The sequence below is a fragment of the Lingula anatina genome, chromosome 7 (genome assembly GCF_051362555.1).
Source record: "Lingula anatina isolate TDL-2025a chromosome 7, LinAna3.0, whole genome shotgun sequence".
In the NCBI taxonomy this organism is placed as follows: Eukaryota; Metazoa; Brachiopoda; class Lingulata; order Lingulida; family Lingulidae; genus Lingula; species Lingula anatina.
In genome coordinates, this window is record NC_141773.1 from 11,865,093 (window position 1) to 11,890,994 (window position 25,902).

The 25,902-nt window shown below is 38.0% G+C and overlaps 3 protein-coding genes across 5 annotated transcripts; 1 reads left to right on the top strand and 2 right to left on the bottom strand.

Annotated features, from left to right (window-relative positions):
• Window positions 1-541: 541 nt before the first annotated feature.
• LOC147760755 (uncharacterized) lies at window positions 542-11,616 on the top strand. 2 transcript variants are annotated; one of them, XM_087018191.1, is made up of 4 exons: window positions 542-822; window positions 7,596-7,697; window positions 8,113-8,228; window positions 9,035-11,616. In XM_087018191.1, the coding sequence occupies exons 1-4, from the start codon at window positions 768-770 to the stop codon at window positions 9,539-9,541; spliced, it is 780 nt and encodes a 259-aa protein (XP_086874317.1). In that variant the 5' UTR covers window positions 542-767; the 3' UTR covers window positions 9,542-11,616. The 2 variants fall into 2 exon arrangements, with proteins under 2 accessions (XP_086874317.1, XP_086874318.1); XM_087018192.1 differs by lacking the exon at window positions 542-822 and adding an exon at window positions 4,519-5,062.
• Window position 11,617: 1 nt separating this feature from the next.
• LOC106163855 (uncharacterized) lies at window positions 11,618-14,273 on the bottom strand. Its single transcript, XM_013541555.2, has 3 exons — window positions 14,124-14,273; window positions 13,271-13,580; window positions 11,618-12,898 (listed from the first exon to the last, which is right to left on the bottom strand). The coding sequence occupies exons 1-3, from the start codon at window positions 14,212-14,214 to the stop codon at window positions 11,758-11,760; spliced, it is 1,542 nt and encodes a 513-aa protein (XP_013397009.2). The 5' UTR covers window positions 14,215-14,273; the 3' UTR covers window positions 11,618-11,757.
• A 156-nt stretch (window positions 14,274-14,429) lies between these two features.
• Window positions 14,430-22,189, bottom strand: LOC147760756 (uncharacterized). 2 transcript variants are annotated; one of them, XM_087018189.1, is made up of 2 exons: window positions 21,720-22,189; window positions 14,430-16,898 (listed from the first exon to the last, which is right to left on the bottom strand). In XM_087018189.1, the coding sequence occupies exons 1-2, from the start codon at window positions 22,085-22,087 to the stop codon at window positions 16,283-16,285; spliced, it is 984 nt and encodes a 327-aa protein (XP_086874315.1). In that variant the 5' UTR covers window positions 22,088-22,189; the 3' UTR covers window positions 14,430-16,282. The 2 variants fall into 2 exon arrangements, 1 of the variants encoding a protein (XP_086874315.1); XR_015335531.1 differs by lacking the exon at window positions 14,430-16,898 and adding an exon at window positions 20,681-21,549.
• Between the last annotated feature and the right edge of the window lie 3,713 nt (window positions 22,190-25,902).

Here is a 25,902-nt window from a genome sequence, read left to right on the forward strand (position 1 = left end):
CAAACGCCTGAAACACGCTCTGAAGTTCAGGGTATAATAATAATAATAATTAGTCTTGAGACCTTCAGTTTATTTGAAATTACATCATAAAATCGATTTTTGTTTTTGCACATTGCTAAAATTGTGAGGGTAATCTGCGTGAAATTTGTCCCATATCCGAGATAATAACAAAGATATTATTTATTCTCATCACCGAATTAAAAGCAAGTCGAATATAATATGAAAGGTTATGTCATTGAGGGTTAGATAACATAACTGCAGTCTGAATAAATAACATTGTGTGTATAAGCGGTTTCTAATATTTGCCACGTGCTTTTTTATTCCGTGGTGTAATTTGAATGCATTTTTGTTTTACACCCTGTGCGCCTGCGCAATACCGTCGAATTACAGAACACTGCGTACATGTATACTGAACACAGCGCTGCCTCTGTTGTTTACTCTTTGAAATATGCATTTATGTGTCCTAGGATCATGCTCTTAATACCTACTGTGTACAGCACAAACAAAAAAGAAAGTACGAGAGAGAGAGAGAGAGAGAGAGAGAGAGAGTGAGAGAGAGAGAGAGAGAGGTTGCCAGGAACTAAAAGAGTAACTGCTGCTAAAACGCTGTTCTTTACGGCATCTAATTTGTGGGCTGAATGATTTAAATACCATTTCACTATCAGTCCATTTGGACCTGCTCTACACCCGTGGAAAATCAGGTCAGCCTACTGGAAGCTACCACCAGTAAATGTTTTACAAGTTTCATACGTCTTTTAAAGTGCAAGATGGATGTGAATTGTGTATGGACTGTTGTCGGGGTGATCCTTCTAGCACAAGCTGGTAAGTGTAATTAGATATATTAAGGGATATTTGTATAATCATAAACGTTTACCGGTTGAAAGTTTATACGTAAAAATAGTATTAAAAGTTATGGTTAAAAACGAAACCTTTGACTTCTCTTTACGCTCAAACCATTAGGTCTAACGTTTGTAATCCCTGGCCCGTTTGAAATTAATTTCAAATATATGTACTTTTCTCAACACGCAACAACCCTTTATACGACCCTAAATACGACTTCGCTGGTAGCCTAAATACTACCGATTAACATTTTATCTATAAGACATCTTTATTAAAAGCGTTTATGTCCTTGTCCCAGAAGGGCACCCGGTCCTTACAGAGCCATTTTCGTGGATCTGTGCCATTCTGTGTTCGTATATTGTACTTTGAGAGTGTATTTTATACGGTTCATAACAGAATATTCCCAAATGATGACAAACACACTTGCATTTATATTAAACTTGAAGAAATACTACCGAACACGTTTCGTTCCCGGCCCAGGTAAGGCGACTTTTCCCTGGCTGTGATCCCACACTGTTTGCTTTGATCTCATTGCCAAGTGATGACGACCATTCTGTTTCTCATATTCATGTAACCTCTACTTCTTTTGCCTGACTAAATTAGTACAAACGATGGATAAAGCAGATATATGGCCATCGACCTCCCGATCCCATCCTCCCGGTAACCTGTCTTAGCCCCAACTCTTCCTCTTCATCCCACAGGCACCAGCTGGTTCAGCGTGGAAAATTGGAGTCGCATCCAAGTAGATTTAAACCGACTAAGTTCTAAAACATTTCCCCAGCTGAACACAAAACCTCATCATTTTAATTTAATCTGATGTGAAATCGTATTCTTATTTATCTATTATACACTGGGGGAATGCGAGAGATTCAACTCTGGATTGCCAGCTTCGACTTCGGACGCAAGTACGGATGAAACGGTTATTCTTCAAAACCGGTGTGAACTCGACCTGAAACGCCAGTAATTACATTTTAAAAGAAGCTCAGCGAAACGCAACCTAGCTTTCTCTAATTCCACTTAAATAACTGCCAGGAGGTCTTCTTTAATTGTGCAGATTTATGAACTAGTCAAGCGTTCATGACAGGTGTTGTTTTAGTGCCAAGCCAGCAGGGGATAGGGAATGCTACATAAAACTGCCTCCATCCAAAAGAAATTGAAATACTAAAGAAGATACATGCATTTCTTATGGAATTATAGGCTTTGAAGTTACCTAATTGAATCTCAGTTGTTTGATTCGCAGGGACGCGTACATTGGGGGGTGTGGGGGAGGGGGAGCGTGAAACTCCAGGAAAACTTTTTAGGAAAATAGCGTCCCAGACGACAGTTTGTGATTTACAATATTTTGTCAATACAATACAATAAATACAATAAATTTTATTTCATGTCGGGTATAAATTAAAAGGAAACATTAGCTTTGCAACTATTTACCACACCGAAATCGCAAGTAGCGTATTATGTATATTTTTAGTCATTTTCTTTCCAAGAGATAGAGTTTCCTTTAATTGCCAAATGACTTCTCCCACAACGACAGCAGGTTTTTCTCTTATCATGTTATTAATTCATCTTGATAATGAAAGGAATACATGTAACTAAAAAGAGACCTGTGATGGCTGAATTGATAGTGGTCTTATGGGAGATCGTATGTTGATTCGTTCCTCCCAGTGCATCAGAGGCCCATAGGTAAATAAGTGATCCTGCTGTTAAATTGGTCTGCGCGGAATGTTATCAGACGTGTACAGCGCGCGGTTCACTGCCCATTTTCTGGAAAAAAATTAAGGTGTAATCAAGCGATTAGAATTCGGTGTTGTTTTTCTGGCAAGCTCCGGGGAAATAGACGCTTTTCATTAACAAATGTATTTTGTGCTGGTACACAAGCTTAAGATACTGAATTCCGAAATGAGAAATTTCAAAGAGAGTGATGTAAACAAAATTTTGTTAATTTGGGTTCTGTTAGTCATAAAGAACACAGTTGAAATCTTTCTTTTCTTTTCTTGTTTTGTTGTTGTAGAAAAACTGTAGTTAAAGCTATGTATGATATATCATACACGCAGCATGGCTAAATATAAGAACTCTTGCAGCACCATATTTATGTAGTATTTTCAGCCATAGAAAACTTTTCTTTGAGTAAAGTCACCGTAGGACAATGCATTCAGTAAGTTCACAAATACATGTTTGAGATTTAAAAGTTAAAGATGCATACAAAGTCAATTTTTTGTCACAAAAACCACCCAAATGCCAGCATATAGTTTCAAGTAGTATAACTAAGAGAATTACCAAAGGCATTGTTTAATTTTACCCGAAAATGATGTTTGAACAGATTTTTCTGCTGGCATTCTAAGCTGTATGTCAATGGGGCAGGAAAGTAGGTCACGGAAGCAGGTTAAATTTACAACCATAAATTTAAAGAAAGGAGCAGTCTAGAGGTCTTTTATGGCTGATCGAGTGATCTATTCAGTGTATCCCTTGGCATGTCAAATTTATTTGAGTCATGTAAGAATCTAGTAGAAGTGTTACTGGGAATCCACGCTCCACCGATGCTCGGTTCGTATGTACCTTTAAGGCAACGACGAACCCCCCCCCCCCCCCCCCCCCCACACACACACACACACACGCCTCACCCATCGTCTCCCGTCACCCAATCTAAGTAGGAATAAATAAGAATAAGTAGGAGTTAATAACAAGTGCGTAGGCAGGGAGAATTACATGGATTGGGATACAGAAAGTTAATTGCATCTGACCTGGTGGTAAATAGTCCCCCCCCCCATCAATTTAATCCCTACATATGTTTAAAAAAACAACAGCAAAAACAATTGCCCTTATGGTTGGGTTTTGGTCCGCTTCGGGGCATGAATAAAGTAGGTAAGGCATAAACAATCACGTTTGAAGCATGACTTGATAGACTGCATTCAGATTCAGACATCGTACCAGCTAGGTCGGTCCAATTCTGCGGGGAATCTTGCTAAAGTGTAATCAGTTGGATCAGCTTAATTGTCTGACAGGGCTCCTCGAGCTGCTAGGGGGCAATTAACTTCCGCGTGCGCTTGACTTAATAATCCCCTAGCTGCATTAAGAGAGAATCCCCCGCAGAGTTGGGTCGACACAGCTGGTGCACTGTTTAAATCTGAATGCGCCCTTATATTCAGAGAGGTAGAATGATAGTTGCAGATATGTCAGTTCAGACATGAACAACTTCAGACTGGAAATCGGCCCAACTGGCATCATTAGACGACCAGGTTGTAGGGCCTATAGAGGTGCAATTCTGCCTCAAATCCTTCATTAATGAGCTTACAGTCATAATCCGAATTCCGGTCCAAGGTAGGGCTTGTCGAAACAGTACTCAGAAAAAATAAGAACGAAGCTAGGTCTGTGATATTTGTTAAATACGAAACTGACAAAAATAAATACATTTCCTGTCGCACTTAAAATAGATTAATTGAGAGGCTGTTACGAGCAAGGCACAGAGGTGGAAGGGATCCGGCCTTCCAGACAATGAGGACCGTATAATGTAACTGTTTTTCATGTTTTCAAATGGCTTGTAAAATCTCATATATTTCGTCACTTATTTTACCGGTTCGAAAAAAAATTCATTTTTTCAAAGTCAGTCTTTCTACATGTACCATTGCTTTTCAATTTTATATTTCGGAGCTTGCTTTAAAACACTAGAAAGAATTTTGTATTTTGTCATGTTTTACGATTATTTACTAGTGTAATGTTACTAAGATCATATCTATCACAGCTATCATGTCGGGCTTCGTAAGTCATGTTCTCTTCGGTTTCAACTATTAACAACGGTTAAGTTAATGGAGCGCCTTTAACTTCACTGCGCGGACTCCTGGGCGATAGGCCAAGGGCGCGTGGGTAAGGAGAATGAGGAATGGGCCGGGGTTCGAACGAAACGCCCTTTTGGTCCAAAAAGCTCTTCGCAGTCCGCCGATCAAGATTTTCATTTAGGATCTATACTCTTTCTCAATTTGGGTCTACCAAGGAGCGTATCCAGTTATATTTTTTGACAGTCTTCCAAATTAGCTTTGTTGATCCAGCGTCCATATTTTACCGTCCTCCGACAGAAAAAAAAAATAGATGCCCGACAATATAAACTTGAAAATTTTTGATTGTCTTCTGGAAGACTCAGAAGACGGTCTCCGGCTTTGAAGTAAAGGGGAAGTCATACTTTGCCAGAAAATGACCCCTAGTGAAGTTGCTGGCTGCAAGCCTGTTTAAGGTAGGTGGTTTGATAAATAAATGAGAGGGGGGCAGTGCTACAGAAGGATGTTATGAAGGGAGGGGAAGGCGGCCAAGCCAATGCTCTGCGGAGTTAAACTTAGAACGTCGGAAGCGACGGCAGGACGACCGATTAAGTCTTGTATTGCGTGACTCATATATCATTTGGCGCTCACCGCTCGTCTGACCCGAGAATGATTTGTGTGTAATGATTCATAACCACAGTTGATGTACTTAAAGCACGCGTGCTTCTATTTGATATATAAAATTTTTAACCGCTAAGTATTACAGTTTTGGCAAGGGTGCGGAACCGTGCTTATATATTTATTTATTTATCATTCGCTTGAGACCTGCTCCCCCGTGCTTAAAAGACTAGACTTGGGGCAGCATATTTTACAAGCAAGTTTGCTATTGTTTAAAGGGGTCATAGACGAGATTTTGGCATCTTTTCTCATTAGTCGGATTCTTCCCACACATTCGCTAGTCAAGCGAGTTTAGTGCTTTGAAAATCACTCTTTTGATTACACAGACTATGCTTTAGATCTTTTGATTTAAAACAATTACCGCAATAATGGGAAATTGCTGAAATTTCTAGTAAATCTCCTTATATAATTAGTCATATAGAAAGAAAGAAAAAGGTGAGAATAATGTATTGTTACTAAAAACAAAATGAAGCAGAGATTTAGAAAAATAAAGAGAGAGATTTCAGATATCTAGCTTACCACTTTCATAACTATACAGGATAAAAACAAGGTTATTTGAAAGCATGCTTCAACTTAATGATGCAGACAGAGTTTAATTGCTTTCTCTTTGTAGAACTGAACGGGATTTGGCCTATGAACCTCGGTGCAGCTGCAAGCACACCTCTAACGCGAGGTGCATTGCTTTCCTGGGTCTGTTGCAAGCTTCTCTAACTGGAGATAAGACTGGCTTCCCATACCTAGATCGATCTAACAAGACCGATCCATCTCCGAGAGGTTTCTCGCTAAATTGCTTGGGTGTCTGGCACGCCTATTGAAGCTGGTAAACTATATAATTAATTACCCCCCCCCCCCCTCCGAAGCTTCAGTACGCGTGACAGACGTCTAAGCCATTTTAGTTGCTTGCAATTTAGCGAGAATCCCCTCGCAGATAGATCGATCCACAGTTAGCACGATAGAATCTGAGAATGGATTCTGAAGCTCCGGTTTTGGTTCAACCACAAAATAAACAGATGTGTAGGATAAAAACAATGATTCGTGGCTTAATTCCGCAGTAGCCGTAGTAACCTAGCGCTGGGCGCGATCCAGAGTTTGGCTGCACTGAGATATGTGTTGGCGTTACATTTATCAAATCCTGTTTTTTACGGTAATGGCATTCTAAGGTCAGATTCCTCAGGTAAGGTGATGTGTGCTGCCACCTTCCTGACAGATGTTTTCTTAGATTCATGCCGCGTTTACACATTCCTGTTTGGAGTGATTCTATTCCGCTCCTAGTTTGCTTTCGTTAAACGCACTCTGATGAGATTTTGATGTTTCTGATGTAATGTAAGTGCGCTCTGCCGTTAACGATTGTTGTGTTCACACGTTCTTACAGGAAACGGTGATATCCCACTCTCCGTTCGTTCCCGTTTAAAGGTAGTAACGCACTACAGGTGCATTGCAATCGGTGTAACTATGTCTTATCAATAATTCCTGGATCTTGGTACAGCACAGCAGGAGTGGTCTGAATGGCCCCATTCAGAATAGGGGACTAACTAGTCTGAGGGTCAAATATGGCCGTCATAATTTAATACTTCCTCACAGGATAGGCATATCTATTCAGTATTTATTAGCGAATTAGACTGCAAGCTTTGTAGTGGGTCGCCATATTTGACACTCGGACTAGTTAGTCCACTATTCTGAATGGGCCCAGATGGTATTTCGTTGGCTCTAACGACTTCTCGTAATGATATCAGCGCTCTCGATCTCTTTTTAACACACAGGTTGAGCAAACAGTAATTGTTTGCTTAATTTTTATATAAACTGACATACTGGGAAACTATCTGTTCACCCGATTTCCAGGGATAAGACCATGATAATGGTATGTTCTGTATTTGCATCGGTGCGTCTGATTCATATAGAAGACGTGTTAACTGATTAGTTCAGTCTGCCCTACCCAGTTCAATAGAAGAATATGATAGCCATATAATTTATCTTTACTAACCAGAGCCAGTAAATGTAATGTTCTCTTATTCCTTTGTCAATCCAAAACGCTGAGCGACAGCGACTAACTTCAGGAAACAAAGTGGTAACATTAGCTGCCTGTTGTCAGTTTGCTTTAAGTTGTTGAACTAAGTAGACGACTTACAGACTTCAGTTGGACCGAAAGATTTTATGCCAGATTAGCCCGCAATGCAGAGCCTTTTAGCTTTTGCCCCTGAAGTTTCTTCCTGGTCGAGCTATTGAATTACTTTGAGATTTAAAAATAAATGAAATAGATTTATTAACAGATAGAGAAACAGCCAGACAGATACAATTGCATATTTATTTTAATTTCGTCTCTGCCCATTGTAGGTGAATCAATAAAATGCGCGTCCTGTATCTTCTTGAAGGTACGCTACGAGGGATTCCCAGAAATTGACGGCGTGGATCTTAGCAGCATGCTTCCAGTGATAGGTATACGTTTTTATTACACCACAGAAGGTGCTGTTACATCTAACACATTCCACTATCCCGTCACACCTAACACATTTGCCTTACACATCAACCATGCTGCAAATTTCACATCTGTAACAATCACTGTCAAAGCGTACTCCGTCCTCGTGATTCTTCATAGCTACACATTACTTTGTGAGGATTAAAGCAATGTGCTCATTTTTCATCCATGTTAATCTTGGATCAAAATGTCATCACAGTATTTGAATACAATCAATTTTCAACTACTGCAGCTTTCTGCGAACATCTACATTTTGATCCCTTTCACTTTTATATATTTAATTTTGTACCCATTGTACGATTGAAATACTGTAATACTATATTGTTTTAATACAACACATACAGGGACACTATATTTATTAATCAAAACTTTCAGGAGGAAACGACACATCTTGTTACCAAGGCACGGCAACACACGTCAGAGAATGTGAACCGGATCATTGTGGTGCCGTGGACTTCGAGCTGAGAGCTGAGACTACATTCCCTGGGATGGTGAGAAAATTATCATGTTTATGATTTTATATATGATGATATATAATAATGATATATAAGAATGTTTATCCGTGACAGAAATTAACGGTTATCATTAAAACTGCTCTTCCAAGGCAAGGCTTTACCATTCAAACTAAACGCAGAGGAAAAAGACTATAAAAGGAAACGTAATTTGATAGTCCTGAGTTCGGCATGTAATAAAACGTGTAACACTTGTAATTTTACCAGTCTATGGCACAACTATAAGTCCCAGGAATTTTATGACAAAATGTACCATATCAGACTTCAAAATAATAATAATGATAATAATAATAATAATAATAATAATAATAATAATAATAATAATAATAAAGAGGAAGAAGAAAAAGAATAAAAACATAGTTTACGATGATGAAAATGATGATGACAAGAACAGAATAATCCTAATGGGATATATTACGGTATTATATGTTACATGTACCAGCTTTAGTAAGGTGTGGTATGTGTCTGTGTAAAACTGTGGTGTCACAGCTCACAGTAGAGACAATATGCTGCATTTTAAGAAATACGACATAACAACAATTGATCTACACATGTACAGCGGTGAGCATATACAGTAAGTTGAAGCCGTGTCGTTTAGCAAGAAGTAAGTGATCTGTTTGTTGTAAAAGAGTGAAACCACGTGACCTGTTATGCAGATGCGGATGTTTATTTATTTATTTATTTATTTATTATTTTTTTTTTTTGCATTGCATTGCGTTACAGGCCACGTGGTTTTCTTATTATTACGTCATATCCGGAAAGGTCTATATTTATTTGTTTTTCAGAATGACACAATAACAGCCATCATGACGTATGTACAACGGGGCTGTGACAATGGTGTTACTGGCTGTGAATCACAGTTGACTCCAGACACGGCCATTTACCAAGGAGTAGGGCAATCACCTACCATTAGTGAACTATTCTTCAGCAATGTCCAGATGTTCGGTTCGGTGAGGTTACAACCCGATGTTATGGGGAAGAAATGCGCATGCGCTAGTCACGAATTCTGTAACAATGTTCCGGCTACGGTGCCTCTCGACGCTTCCCAAGATGCAACTAGTCCACCCGTTGAGTCAAGTAGTTCACAAGATGACGTCATGATTGTTCAGGGTGACGTCAGCATTGCTGTTGATGACTTCAGTTCCCCTGAGCAGGATCACACTATGACTCCGGCTATGAGTTCGACAGATTCGACGAGTGATGGCAAAAGCGCACAAGACTCTTTGCGGTGTTCAGCACTGACAACAGTTATGATGTTTTTCTTCAAGTTGTACTTATATTATTTGTTATAAGGGGGACTATAACAGATCAATGATTTTGTATTTGTGCTTATATTTGATACTGTAGATACTGTATGTATTGCACAAATAGAAAAATGAAAAATTACTGGAATCAAACCAGGATTTGACTAGATCGAGTAAGAATGTTACTTTGAGAGCCTTTGCCAAAATGAGTTATATTTGCAATTTCATATTCAGTAAATGATAAGTTGTAGCTTAAAATTAATTAGGTGTGGCTTAATGTTCAGGTTATTTTTAGAATAATCTTTTTAAAATATATATAAAGCTAGGGGACACTTGCATACAGTTTTTACTGGCTGTATAATACCCTGTCCCCTTCTTCACAACGATATATACAGCCTATATGTATTTATAGATAAATGTCTGGTGCCGGTTAATTGTGTAGGAAACCTACATATAAATGAGAAAACTACTTGTAAATGAAATAATCGTTTGTTTTCTTCGACCAGTTGAGTTCACTACCTCTATTTCAGCCTAGATTCGAGTGCATTTTATTGAAAATAGTAATTACATGTACGATTAGGATACCGTCAGCTGTCACGTTATTTTTCAATATTAACTCAGTTAAAACTCAATAACTGTACGTTATGAACATTTACTATTTCAAATTATTGCTCAATTTAATGAGAGCTGATGGCAGTGAACTTTCGTAATTAAGATTTGATATTATATTACTGGCAGTGAAATCAAAATTGGAAATAGCCCATTAAATCAACTAGACGCTGTCTGGCGGATTTGAATGTTATGGTGGTTGTAATCATTATTAAATGCTATAGGTAGTGTTAACTGGTTTAGAGAGTCACTAGAACTGTAACAGCATCAAGTCGTCATGGATTTAGCAAAGGGAGCAATTTTGATGTTGTTATCTTTGTGGATTGAATTAATAAAAATAACTTTGATATCAAAAGACCTATCAAAATTATCAATTAGCATCTTTTGTGTGTGTTTTCTGAAATATTTCTGACAACGTCGACTAGTTCATGTTACACTTTATTTATATCAAGGCATTTTAAAACCTTAAATCAGTGAAGGATTTACATGTATGTCAAACATCACAAGAATTAGTTTCTAGTTACTTCAGGTGAAATTTGGAGAACAAATTGTGGATGCAAATTATTAAGCTAAGGCTCCGCATCCTCATAAAGATTAATACGACCTGTACATTTATGTATAAATGTCTGGTGTCGGTTACTTGTAAATGAGATAATTGTTTGATTTTCTCTACCAGTTACTATGTGAGTGCCTTGAATGTCAGGGCACTATAAAGCTAGTTTGCTCACTATACCTTTTCATGTGGTAGCTTTACAGTATTGCTGATATGGGTTATATATGAAATCAAGATCGAGCTGGCAATACTGAAATCTAGAACCTGTGAGTTGATTACTTCTGTTTCAGCCTAGATTTGAGTGCATTTTATTGAAAATGTCAATTAAGATTTAGATCCCGTCAAGTGCCAAAGTATATTTAAATACTTTTAATTTTGTATATGTGAGCTGATGGCAGTGAACTCTCATAATTAAGGTATAGTACCTAAATTGGCAATGAAATAAAATTTGGAAATAGCCCATTAAATCAACTAGACCCTGTCTGGCAGATTTGGTTTTAATGGTGGTTTTTATCTTTATTAAATGCAATAATGATAATTGGTTTAATGAGTCACAAGAACTATCACAGCATCAAGTTGTCATGGATTTAGCAAAGGGAGTAATTTTGATGTTATTTGACCCTTTCGGATCAAATAACTTTGATACCAATGGGACTATCAAAATTAACAAAAAAGTATTTTTACTTCGACTTATTCATGTTACACTTTTTGTATCAAAGCATTTTAAAACCTTAAATCAGTAAATGATATATATGTATATCAAATATTACAAGAATAGCTCTGTAGATATTTCAAGTGAAAGTTCTGCTTTTTTTCGTTTTTGCTTCTGTTCATATTATAACCGCTTCATCTTCTGGAAGTTTGATAGCATGTTGTCATCAAATTTATAAATGCTGTAGAACGATAATAAACGGATTACTTGGTGGATGAAAAAAGGAAATACAAAACATGTACACAAAGACTAGAACCGTTACTTGTTTATTTTCATAAAATAGATTATTCAGACGTGGCAGAAATAACTCTGCGTTTTTAACTTCCAAATGGCAATTGGTGAGTTAAAAAGTAGGCCTATTTTGACAACGTCTAAAAGGTCAGTAACTAGTTAACAGCCCATCTCATCAGAGTTATCTGGGCAGTTGGCATAACCATTACACTTCTGACGGGAGCTATAGCAAATACCCGGACTACAGGCCGTGGATCCCTGGGGACAGGTTCCATCCGCGCACTGCACGTTCATTGCCTTGCACACCATCTCGTCAGCACAGTGGTGTAGCCCCTTGCTGCACTCCTCTGGTGCGCAGTTCCTCTCGTCAGCGCCGTCGGCACAGTCGCGGTGGCCGTCACATCTCAGCTTGCTGACGTAGCAGGAGTTGTCTCCGCCGCCGCAGGGTTTGTCTTCCAGGCGACAAGAACCGTCTGGGCATTTCTTGTAGATAGGGACGCAGACCCCCGGATTATCACACCAGCGGTACAAGGTTAAAAGCCCCAGGTCTTTAACGTCACTATACTCCAGGCGATGGTTAAAATGCTTTCGCATTATGTATATCTCAGCATTGTTAATTTTCAGACGCTTGCATGACTTCGGCGAGCAATTTGGGTCGACACTTCCGTCATCGCAGACCGCTTTTTCCGTACAGCGCACATCTTTACGGTGAAGGTAATTCAGTGCGCAGGGCCCATTGGGACACATCGCCCCTGAAGCATGGCAAACGCCGTTGCACGCCTCGGTCCATGGCAGGCAAGACTTGGTGTCAGCACAGTATGGGGCGTGGCTCTGGCAGTCTTCCGGAAGGCAGTCTTTCTCGTCTACGCCCTCGCCAGGGCAATCCTGGTTGCCGTCACATCTGGCCGCGTTCATAATGCAGACGTCAGAGTCGTCGCCGCAGGACGTGTAGCCTGTTTGACAAGCCCCAGCACATTTCTCATTGGGATAAATGCAGGTTTTGGCAGAGGCACAAAACCAGGTTCCCTTTTTGCACTCCTCTGCTGTGCAGTTCGCCTCGTCTTCTCCGTTTGAACAAATGCGGCGACCATCGCAGCGTAGGTTGAAATCGGGGCACTCCTTTGTTCCCACGGTGGTGACGCATGGAATATGCCCAACTGGGCAAGTTCCATCGGAGCACTGCATATATTTGCCGATGCATTTCGAATCGGATTGGCAAAAACGGGTGCTGGATTTGCAGTCTTCTGGATTGCAACCTTTTTCATCCTCTCCTTCATCACACAGTTCAACACCGTCGCATCTGAAATTGAAAATGCACGTACAGTTGTGTCAAACGGAGGTAGTGTTCCCCGAGACAAAGCAGGACCACTAACATTTACTACTACTTTGTTCTACTACCACTACTACTACGTTAAAGAAGAAGATGGTGATGATGATAAAAAAAGCAAACGGGGAAAGAATTTTTGTTACAATTCTTGACCATTATGTGGTTTTCAATCTATTTTGGGAAACAAGGATTAATGCATTTACTTCTTAAATGAGCAAAGTCATTTTCGTTTGTTCAAAACAATGCGCGGACATCCGCGGGCTACGCATACATCTCGTCGAAATTATATATGGGCCGCCACCTTCACTCCATTACAATACAAGCTCTGTCTACGCCTGGACTTACTTATACCGCTCTTCATAACACGTTTCGTGGCCGCCCGCCCAATTACACTTGTGCCCGCCAGGGGGACACTTCCCGTAGCACGGCTCAATGAACAAGTTGCACGTCTTGTCCTTCTTACAGTACGTCCCAACGGCAGGTCCCGGGGTCCCGATCATCATCACCCTACACTCCTCTGGTCGACAGTTTTCTTCGTCCGAGAAGTCGAACCCGTCACAGTCGTAATTTCCGTTGCACCTGCCGTGCCACAAGATGCATTTGCCATTGGACGTGCAGTTGAAGCCGTGGGCGAACTGTTCGGGTGTTTTGCACTCTGAAAATAAATACATGTATCACAGGGAAAGGGTGGATAGTCAATGACCAATACTTTGATATTAAGCGGAGGTGTAGGAATTAAAATGTTACAGTGCTCGTCACATTCTGAGAAGTAGGGGTGTATGCAGTGGAAACGTTTTTTAAAGTTCTCTGTCCAACAGTATTAAAGCATGTTTTTCGGTCATATTGGTTGCTGATGCAAAGTTCTTTAAACGGACAGGTGGAAGACGAAATAAAAACTAATAAAAAGGAAATTGGAATAAAATTTTACAATGCTAAACACGATTTTTCGAAATCACAGCATCGATCGTATAGTATTAAAAAGTCCAAAAATAATAATAATAATAATAATAATAATAATAATAATAATAATAATTAGCCCAAAGAAAGTGTCAAAACGTGGAGATCCCATTTTTACAAGTCTGGAACAAAACTAAATGTTACCAGGATTATATCAGAGAGAACGTTGAATAGCGATAGAATAACCAGGTCTTTCCCACCTCAAACTAGTCCCTCATACCCTAAATGGCGTCTTACAAACCTGGCACTTTCGCCGTCACTTCAGTTGGAATGGCAGATAAGGCAACTGCTGCAACAAAGACACAAAGCATGGACCGACCAGATAAAACCATTGTGCTCGAAATCTACTACAACTCAAGGCTGAGGCAGATCATCTACGTACATCTATTTATACTGGTCCAAGGTCGGTAACTAGAGTGACAGGAAATTATTTTGATTTAAATCCAATTTACTTTCATCACGAAATAGGATGTCAGTGAAATTGGATAATTAAAATATCGTTAGTTGGTGCTTGTATTACACGCTGACATAATGCGTGTGGAACATATGGTAAACGCTTTACCTATCCTTAACTTCACAGTCCGTTTCATGTATGGAATTCGGTGTAATGTAAAGAATATTGTCGTCTGCGGAGTGAAATGCGTTTGTTGTTCACTTCTAAATTTCGAAATCGCACCGATAGAGAGGGACATCGTCTGTTCAAATGACAATGGCTGCTTCAACCAACGTCAGCAAAAGACTTCCAAGTCTTTCCTTTTTTCGTGGAAATTTATGAGTGATAAATATAGGTATAATAGCATGTGATTTTCTTCTACCGTGCATATGACACACCCAAGATTTTCAAATACTGTTTTTTTCTCGTTTGCTATTAGGCATTTAGGCGATGTATAGTTCACAATTCAGCGATGATTCTACTTTGTTTTCTTTATCATAAGCTTTCTTTAACTAGGGGGTACTTTGTTAGCAAATATTTCACATTCACATTTTGATGCAATTTTGATGATAAGTTCACAAACATTATTAAGATTATTGTGTAGAGTATTTCAAATAGATACATGTATGTCCAACTTTAAAATAGCACAATAATTGTGCAATTCGAAAGAAATTCACACAGACCCACTTGTACTTCAGGAAATAACACTTACACATTACTGTAGAATATTTTGAAAGATTTTTCGGTGTTGCTTTACGTATCTGAACCAGTATATACTGCATGGTTTGGGTAAACAAACACATCAATTATTGAAATTTAATTCCAGAAAGTATCTATCGTAGTTCAACGAAATTAACGACATTTAGCACTTCATCATACCGTCCTTTGTTACATAAAAGCTTTGATTGGAATAGCTTTGAATTAATACAAACACGTGGCATTCAATTTAAAAAACGACGGCATTAGTGCAGTGGACCATATACAAAAAAATAATTCCAATACCTCCATTAATTTTAGTACCTTTTCCATGTTCATCAACACGAAATACATAAATTATTAATATTAATAGAAATTATTCCTTGAACTATTGTGTAATTATTGATGCAGCTATTGGCAACTATCAAAATCGCTATTGTCAAATAAACACTCTGGCGGAGATCAATAAAAAAAATGAGTCCTTGTGTTTGCTATTTTGACATCTCTGCAAAACCATGCTATCAGTTTACAATAACGAATATAATTGGAAGCATTGCACTTCTTAAGAAGAGATGTAAATGATTGAAGTGGTTGGCAACAAGTGAACGCCAGTGGTACTGAAAACTGCCACAAGAGTACATGTACGTCAGGGAAATCGCCATTTTTCGCCTCCATGACAAAATCGTGTGGGCTGGTGTCTGAAAACGGATGTTTCAAATTGATAATTTTAAAGAAATTAATAGTAAAGAATCACCTATTCACGAACGATAACAACGTGCCTCTTGCTTTGAAACAGTACACAACTTATAATATATAATGTGTTCGATTTAAAACATATGACATACAGTATTTTTATTAAAAAGAAGTTTAATTTATAGGATGTAGCAAAACCTGGAGTGCTGAAATTTATGCTTGAAGATTGACTTTAAAAAGATACGATTTATTTACCCAGACTTGAATAAATAAGGTTTAACGCTGCAACAGGCGATATAAAGGTTTCACAGGTTGTATGCCTCACCAACAGAACGTTTAAAATAGCAATACATCAGTTGGAAAATATCATAAAGTATTCATTTCCTTGAATTTCAAAAATCACATTATCCATTTCAATACTACATGTATAAGAGTATGGCCCACAGGCATTTTGCATAATTTACAAAAATATCTACCCATGCTATTGAATTTTCTTTTCATTGTAATTTACAAACAACATTAAGATTGTAGAAAACTTCTGTTTTCTTTTTCTAATTCTATAAAGCATTTTAAATAAATTAGTTCATTTTTGGAACGCCGAACACGCTACGTATTTCTCTACATTCTTGTTCGATGGAGTCACGTACATCAATTTGTTTTCGTGATTTAGATGCCTTCGCGTGGCCCTTGTTTTTAATCTCCTGATGCGTACATATCCTATAGATTCTACATACAAATGTCGTTTCATGATCTTTCTGGTGTCGCTCCTTTCGGTATATTAACCTAAGGTCAGAAGAATGCTTTAGTAAAGGAACGTGACACACGTCATCATGACGTTTAGAATTGCAAGCGACAGGAGGGAAACGATCGTCATTATTGAGACTGGGCATTTTCCGCCCCTGCATCGGGAGTTCGTGCATGTTCCCTTGAGAGTCGGTATACCAGGATTCATTGCGTGATAACGCCACCAAGCAGGGAAGCACATGTCCACATACTTCGGGGTGTAGATGACACGTGTCTTCAAATGCAGAAAAAGAATAAAACTGTATTTCTACATTCCCCGGGATTGGTTTCTCTTTCACTGTTCGTCGTAAAAAGAACCCCGACGACTCACTGTTGGCTAATTGACAATGGACATAGGAAACGCCATGACTCAACATAAAGAACCTGTCTTCATTGTCCTTAATATAATACCTGAGTAAACTTCGTTAAAGAAATGTCTTAAATAAATGCAAGATGTGGTTGTGTACCACGTGCTTGTGTGTGTGTGTGTGTGTGTGTGTGTGTGTGTGCGTGTGGGAGAGAGAGAGAGAGAGAGAGAGAGAGAGAGAGAAAGAGAGATCAATTTCCAAAAAGTGTCTCTTTCAAACAAAAAAGGATGTACATCAGATCATCAGCTTCCCCATCAATGAAATAATTTCTTAGTTTCTCCATGAGACTTTTCCAGTCTTCCTCCATTAAATATTCTTGAATCTGACATGAAAAGTTGTTTATGTTTATGTTTTAGAGAACTTCCTCCATGTCCTTGGTGGATAGATCGCGTTCCTCCAAGGAGAAGGACCCCTCTGTTTTTAGCAACTAATCTATTTATTAATCTTTGTATTTTGTTGGGTCAAATCAAAACAACAAACGGCCTCATTAGTCACCTGCAAATTGCCAATCATATCAGTGTCACATACAGCTCAGTCGTCAGGCCCTAACACCGGGTACAATAATTCATTTGGTTGCGCCTCAGCCATCATGGGACATTAAAAAGTTAGGTTCTTACATTCCGCCATTTACCTACTTCGTCACAGCACACGAACAGTAAGTTTCTTTGGCACGCCAGGCACTTACCACGCAAAATAAAGTGTATAGCAACATTACTATCATTTATGTTATTCAAAAAACGATACGATTAACATGAATAAATGATCCCACGTTTATTGATTTCAGACACAATCTGTTCTCAGCACACGATTGGCTTACGCACCATGCAAATTTTTCAAGTACAAAAATGCCACTTGCATAATGTGAAACAGATCGATATGTTAACTAGGCTAGGTAACTAACAGTTCAGGAGAAAGCAACAGAGCAATAAGAATATAGAAGGAGGAATATACGGGAACACTTAAACGTTGAGATTCGTTTAGGCAGATGGTAACTACCTCATAAAATTCAGCAGTTTACCTTCAAAAACTTAGGAAATACTCATTCTATTAAAACATTTATTTATTGAGATTTGTGTGCAATTCATAAATTATCAACGATTTAATAGAGACCCAAAAGCAGCCACGCTATAAGCCACTGATCGTCCAAATGACGGCAGACGGAACACAGCTCAGACAGGTTTCCTTAAAGAGGGCGGGATCTACTCGTCCAGAAGAAGAAACATTGGAAATATTCATCAAAAAAATGAAAGGCCCATCTCCTCCGGCTCAAAATCGAAGAGGAAGACGATTGATCCGAGCAGCCAACCGAATAGAACAACGCCACCCCGTAAAGGTGACACAAAAGGCCAAAGCGTTTGTCATGTCTAACGGGAAACGGACGACTAAAAAAGAGGAAACAGCAACAACTGTCCCGTCAAAGAGCCAAAAAACTACGCCAGTACAGGGCTGTGTATCCTGTGATCGTGCAAAGGCAAAATCAATCGAGCAAAGGCGTAAAATGGAGATGTTTTTGTACCAGCTGAAAGAAACAATGAACAATCTTGCTACTCTTTACACCGAAATGGAGAACTCTATTGGTGGACCTTTACGGTGGAAAAACGACCAGTATGCCCGCTCCACGTACGAATATCTCGCAAACATGTGTGACAATTACAACCCAGAGTTAAGGGTACAATTTTGTTTATAAACCTTAACATTGACACACTTACTGACCACGTAATTTCACTTTGTTTAAACGAGGTGAATCTGGAACGGATAGCAAAGACCTGCTCGCAATATACTATGTTAGTTCGTGATATGGACGTGATAGGGGCGCTCTACATACGGTTAACATACTCAATGCATTTTTTTCTAGCCGCTAATTACCCGTAAGGAAAACGGTAAGAGAGGAAAACAGCGCATGTACTGCATATGTATTGCTTATGTATTGCGGATGGTTTGCGGATGTATTGCGCATGTCACCCGCAACCCAAATTTTGGGCAGCTCAAAAATCTCGCCAACGGAAAAAAGTGCCTCTGCGGATAATTGCAGACGTGAGTGGATGCTGGCCGAATGATGCAAGCATGCATCACGAATATTGCGGGTGTTAAGCAAATATCAACCAATTTTTACGCAGTTCATGCAAAATTCATCCTAAACGCCTGTGGGACTGGGCCTCTAACCGTCACGTGTCTGTGTCAATGTGTTAACTCATAATAATTAGAAGTACTACTATATTGTACATATACAATGGATAAAATTGCTGCCGTTTTGTGTTGTCGTTGGATAATTTGGCTATCAAACGCCAATTCTATGTATTATTTAATAAGATAAACCTGTAAATAAATTGTGATAATTAATCTTATTTTACTCTTTTCAGTTTTCAAAATCTCTATTACTATTAAAGGGATAATAACTCTTCGTATGAGGTCTATATTTCACAATAAAAACATTGTGAATAACTCACAGAAATATAATATATTCTGTTTTATGACAAAAACAGCAGTTATAGCTATTATTTAGATATCTGAGCTTGTCTTCAGACCACGTGACCTCCACTGATAGCTACATGTATACTCTGTTATAATCTCTTAAGAGATTTTAACAAAAAACAAACTTTTTAGAAAAAAAACCAGGGACTAACTTTCAATGTAAAAATGGATTCATTAACCATTGGTAAGTATGGGGAAATTGTTGTTTACTCCAGGAAAATTCATTTTTTGGCCAAAACGAAGAGTTATTATCCCTTTAATTTCATTGACGTATTCTGGAAGAATTGTTTATATCAAAGCAACAAATGTTGATTTCTATAAAAAATATTAAAACCTGCGGTCTGTTTTTAACAATCACTGATTTTATCACAAGTAATGAAGGACGGGACAGGGGTAAAATAATATCATGTACATAATATTACTTAAGTTCATTTTTACAATAAAAGAGGCGAGCGTTCTATTATTGAACCAACAAAACTACCCTTTAAGCATTAACTCAAGTTTTTCATTGGGAATACAAGCACTCCAAAACATACGTATTATTTGGGAACAATGTAAAAATTTGCAAAGTCACTAATATCGATTTATTGATTCACATATTTTTCAAAATTCTTAGCAATTATTGACTTAGGCTGAGGTTGATTTGTTTTTTCGCAATTTTCATAAAAGAGATATCGACTTTAGCAGATGTCAAACATTTTATGACAGCATTTAAGTAGGTGTCCTGAGAACAAAACAAGTGCTGGTCGAATTTTCAAAGTGAGTAAAACGCAATTATTGACTTTGGCTGAGGTTGATTTGTTTTTTTCGCAAGTTTCATAAAAGTTATATCGACCTTAGCAGATTGTCAAACATTTTACAACAGAATTTTAGTAGGTGTTCTGAGAACAAAACATGTGCTGATCGAATTTTCAAAGTGAGTTCTCAAAGTGAGTAAAATAAAATCAATTATTTTTGCCAAATAAGTCTTCATGAATCTGTTCGATCTCAAGTGTGTTATGAACTCAAACAAATTACTTTTAGGGTCCGTTATTAACCATTTCTTTGTCGTTATACCATGACTTGGAGGCTAAGACTGGGATTTTTTACGTTTCAATGGTGCGAGTTGGCAAATAGGAGCACAAAAAAGCAACTTTCGCAATGAGTCAAAATGAATGACTCAGTCATTGCATATTACAGCTGAAAATAAGGAATTCTTCGCGCCATGGCTAAAACGTACGTAACGTATATTCCGCTGAAAAATGTCCGAAGAAAATTATACTTATCCAAGCACTTAGTGCAGAAGGTATTATTAGTTAATGGCAATGCACAAAATTTGGATGCACTTTATTTCTTAATAAAAGATGTCATTGATCGAAATGTCTTTTGATATATACGATTTATTTTCTCAGATATGAATAAATGAGTATTTGTTGTTGCAAGCCGTAGGAAGCATAAAAAAGATTACTCACCAATACAATGTCTAAAATTGCAATAAAGATGGAACAAATCATAAAACATTCGTTTTATTTTTTTTTTTTTATCATATTTAGAAAACTCCCTTTATAATCTGTTAAGTGTTTTGACCGAATTAGTTTTCTTTGACATGAAACACCTTACAAATATCAGTACATTCATCTTCGATGGGCCTGTGCTGTGCCCAAGTTTGTGGTTGTGATCCAGTAGCCTTAACATGACCATCCTTAAAAATTTCTGCATGGGCACCTATAGTATAAATCAAACACACAATTTTAGTTTCTTTACCTTTTCGAAATCGCATACGACGGTACATTAGCCGGAAGTCAGAATTATGACCACGTAAACACGCGTGATACAAATTATCTTCTACTTTAGAATTGCAACTGCTGGTAGGACGGTATCGTGGATCGTTTTCGAGTTCTGGCACTTTACTGGTCAAGAGTTTGTGCTCATTCTTTTCATAGTCCCTATACAGCTCTTGTTCATGCGATAACGCCACTAAACAGGGTAGTACATGGCCAGAAAGGTCGGGATGTGACTCGAAGGATTTTTTAAATTAAGAAACAGATTTAAACTGTATTTCTAAATTCCCTGGAATTATTTTTGCTTTCTTTTCTACAACCCCTGGATTTGTGATCGATTTCCTTTTCACTGTTCGTCGTAGAAAGAACCCCGACGGCTTAATGTTGGCTAATTGACAATGGACATAAGAAACGCCATAACTCAACATAAAGAACCTGTCTTCATTGTCCTTAATATAATACCTGAGTTAACTTCGTTAAGAAATATCTTAAATAAATGCAAGATGCGGTTGTGTTCCACGAGCGTGTGCGTGTGTGTGTGTGTGTGTGTGTGTGTTTGTGTAGGAGAGAGAGAGAGAGAGAGAGAGAGATCAATTTTCAAAAAGTGTCTCTTTCAAGCAAAAAAAGGATACATCATCAGATCATCAGCTTCTCCATTAATGAAACAATTTCTTAGTAACTTCATAAGCCTTTCCCATTCTCCCTCCATTAAATTCACCCTTGGATCCGACATAAAAAGTTGTTTCGCTTGATTTATGTTTAAGAGAACTTCCTCCATGTCCTTGGTTGATAGATCGCGTTCCTCCAAGGAGAAGGACCCCTCTTTTTTAGCAGCTAATCTATAGTAATTTTCTTTGGTCAAGCCAAAACAGCAAACGGCCTCATCATCCCCTTTCATAGTATTGTCAGTCATATCAGTATCACAAACAGCTCGGTCTTCAGGCCCTAACACTGGGTACCACTGGGTAACACCGAGTACCACTGGTTGTGCCTCGGCCATCGTGGGACATCAAAAAAGTTTTTTAGAAAGTTAGGTTCTTATATTCCCCCCTCTACCTCCTTCGTAACAGCACGAGAACAGCAAGTTTCTTTCCCACGCCAGGCACTTACCACGCAGTAAAGTGTATAGCAACATCACTATCATTCTTATTATTCAAGAAACGATACAATAACATGAATAATTGAAATATTGATTTTAATTGCAGGCACAATCCGTTCTCAGCACACGCTCCATGCAAATTTTTCAAGTCCAAAAATGCCACCTGCATGAGAAACAAATCGATATATAAGCTAGGTAACTAGCAGATCAAGAGAAAACAACGGAGCCTTCGGAGTATAGGAGGATAATACGGTAGCACTCAGACGCTGAGATTCGTTTATGATTCTATTAGGCAGATGCCAAAAGCCTCATGAAATCCAGCAGTGCACATTAAAAAAAATAGGAAACACCCATTCTATTTAAACATTTATTTATTGGGATTTGTGTGCATTTCAAAAAATATCAACGTCCTAATAGTTGCCCCAAAGCAGCCACGCCAAAAGCCGCTGATCCAAATGAAGGATCCGAATCACATCTTAAGCATGTGTCCTTAAAGAGAGCGGCATCTACTTATCAAAGAGAAGAGACAATGGAAAGGATTAGCAAAAAAATGAAGGGTTCATCCCCTCCGGCTCAAAATCGAAGGGGAAAACGATTAATCCAAACAGCCAGTCGAACAGAACAACGCCACTCCGTAAAGGAGATCCAAAATGACAAAGCGTTTGTCATGCCCAGCGAGAAACGGAAAACTATAAAAGAGGAAATAGCAACAACTGTCCCGTCAAAGACCCCAAAAACGACGTCAGTACAGGCCTGTGTATCCTGTGATCGTGCAAAGGCAAAATCAATCGAGCAAAGGCGTAAAATGGAGATGTTTTTGTACCAGCTGAAAGAAACAATGAACAATCTTGCTTCTCTTTATTTCGAAATGGAGAACTCTATTGGTGGACCTTTACGGTGGAAAAATGACCAGTATGCCCGCTACACGCACGAATATCTCGCAAACATGTGTGACAATTACAACCCAGAGTTAAAGGTAAAGTTTTGCGCATAGACACTAAAACTGACGAAATAACTGACCAATCTGTAAGCTTGCAAACAAGCTATTCAACTGAACGGTTGAAAACTTATTGAATGAAAGCGGGCAAAATTGTCAGAGGATGCCCCTTGATTCATTTGAAATCTTTTGTGAGGGTTTTGTAGCTGACCTGGATTCGTAGATTGGTAACTAGTGACAAGATAGTTAATAAACTTTTCTCTTATGCCAAGGGCACGGACCCTCAAAATTGATTCAGTTTGAAGCGGACTTCTCAAAACAACTATTTCAAAATACAACTAATCAATTTTGGACTAAGGTCCCTCATTACTCTAATGATAGAAGTGGAGGAATCTGGACAACGCCAATCTGGTATAACTCTTCCTTTCAAATAGAATTTTAAAAACATGGTTATTGTTAAAAAATCTTTACGATAAAGGTTGTCATATTATACAAGATGTGTTTCACTGTGAATGGGAGTTTGGAACATAGGAACATGTTAGAGATGGGTAAGAGATACATATTCATTTACTGTTAATAATGGGCAATCCTAATTTTTTTATCTAGTTCATATACCGAAATGCAAATGAGGCGTTACCTTATAATTTGGCTCTCTTCCCAAGTGCAAGCCAAACAGTATATGAAAAGACTTCAAAGGGTTTAGGCGCGCGCGCGCGCGCTCGCGCTCGCGTGTGTGTGTGTTTGATATCTATCAAACCCCAAAAACTGAACAAAAATGTGAACAAAATGTGGGTGTCAGAAAATCATGGCAACAAACTTACAAAAATAAACTTGTTAATGTTCAGGAAGTGACAGTAAACGTCCACCTTCGGTAAATGTAAATATTTGATTAATAATACATATTGTAGCTTTTGTAAGATATTTTAGAAATGTTTATTCAACGGACGTGGATTATGTTTTAATCTATACGGAGATACACGTGTAACACAATAATTGCTTTATGGCTCTTATACGTGTGCAGTTGATGTTTCTTATAGTGTAAGTGAAAAATTTTGACAAACATTGTATTTACACGGTGTATTTGCTATTACAGAGTAACTCACCTTATTTCATCTGACAGTACTTACGGTACAAGATCTTATCTCATTTTACTTTTAGTACGAAAAGAGCGGAATTTGAATAATAATTATAAAAAAGATGTATAGATGTAAGCTAATATCTCATAATATATCAAAATATCTTATTAGTTCACGTTTGTTATGCAGTATTTAAACGTATTTGTGCAAAGACATCTTTTTTGCTTCTTTGGCTTTTCGATGCTTATTACTTAATTATTTGTGTTATTAATGTTTTACTGAACACATGTCTATATCACGGCATCACATGTCGCTTTTCAAAATAAATGCCTTTAACTGGCAGCCATTCCCCTCTTTTCATAACAAGTAGTAATCGAGTACTTAAGCAGAGGTGATATCTTATTCTCCGCAATCCATTTTTTCGACAACAGAGAGCATTGTTCTATTCTTGAATAAATAAAACTACCCATAAAAGCTGCGCTTTTGTCCCATGTAACTTCTGTAGAATATCAATATTTCACCACTTTTTGCCTAGATATACAGTTTTTTATCGATTAGAACATAACAAGGGGAGAGACAACTACAATAACCTATGAGTAGACACAATTTTAAAGGAACTCTTGCTATTCTATCTCTGTCACTTGCAATATCGTCACCAGGGAAATGTCTAATTTGTTGTCATGGAGGTTAATAACAATGGGAGAACGATGATGGGCTTCCTGTAATTGTAGAAGCACGTGTTTGGTTCTATCCAACAATGAGGATGAGGATGAACTGTTTCAGTTCTCAAACTGTAAAGGGAATTAAGTAAAAAATTAATTTTATTTTAATTAAAATCCATTTAAATATACATGTACACCCATAAAGGATGGGATTGAGTAGTTCCAGTCAATGCTGCTTTAAAGGTTCTGTAAGGGTTTTAATTTATGATCATCCAGTTACCATTAATGAGGTTTTTCTTGCATCTTATTGAAAAATAATTCGTCTACTTTTGTGTCGATTAAAAAAATATGTAATAAAAATCCCTTCGAAAATATAAAATTTTGTTGTTTATATCTCACGCTGCTAAGCATAATCATAGGCACTTGAAAACATTTATTGTCAATTTAACACCTTTCTATTTTGAGGTGAGATAGTAATCATTATGGGACGTAACTCAATCCGTGAACAAGATTTTATCACAAAGATTAGCATAGGTGACGACAAGTCTATGTGCTTCAATCCCGCGCTGTTATTTTGGTTTGAAAAATTTTTCATAGACATCATCGAACAAAGTCTTTATTTTGCCATATTAACGATAAAATCTGAATTAAAGTTTTTTAGAAAAATCGCTGGCAGGGTATTGAAGCACTCTGTGGTGCCATTAATTTGGCGCTAAAACGGTGTTCGTGGGTGGTCAGGTAAAGGAGATATTTGAGGAACTGATTTTGCATTTTTACCCAAAAATATTTAATTTGACGATGACGATATAATGAAATTTATGTAAATGCTTAGGAATTTAGTCATTTAACACTGAAGATTCATCTATTATCCAAAAGAAGTATGTAATGCAGTGAATAAGGATCTTTTTGACCAAACCTGACATTATAGATTTTGCCTTAAAAACGTTCAGATCAGCATCCGTCATATTGAGTAAAAGTCACGTTCTAATAATTCTTACTTTAAGATGCATTAGGTGCTCAATTTGAAATGTGTTAGATGTC

Bases quoted from the DNA above. Each gene is read 5' to 3' on its own strand.
- LOC147760755 (XM_087018191.1), top strand. From the start codon at position 768: ATGGATGTGAATTGTGTATGGACTGTTGTCGGGGTGATCCTTCTAGCA. The intron at 823-7,595 runs GTAAGTGTAATT...TGCCCATTGTAG, and splicing joins GATCCTTCTAGCACAAGCTG to GTGAATCAATAAAATGCGCG. The intron at 8,229-9,034 runs GTGAGAAAATTA...TTTGTTTTTCAG, and splicing joins AGACTACATTCCCTGGGATG to AATGACACAATAACAGCCAT.
- LOC106163855 (XM_013541555.2), bottom strand. From the start codon at position 14,214: ATGGTTTTATCTGGTCGGTCCATGCTTTGTGTCTTTGTTGCAGCAGTT. The intron at 13,581-14,123 runs GTTTGTAAGACG...ATTTATTTTCAG, and splicing joins AGTGACGGCGAAAGTGCCAG to AGTGCAAAACACCCGAACAG. The intron at 12,899-13,270 runs GTAAGTCCAGGC...TTTCAATTTCAG, and splicing joins TGTTATGAAGAGCGGTATAA to ATGCGACGGTGTTGAACTGT.
- LOC147760756 (XM_087018189.1), bottom strand. From the start codon at position 22,087: ATGGCCGAGGCACAACCAGTGGTACTCGGTGTTACCCAGTGGTACCCA. The intron at 16,899-21,719 runs GTATCCTTTTTT...AAGTTTACTCAG, and splicing joins GAAGCTGATGATCTGATGAT to GTATTATATTAAGGACAATG.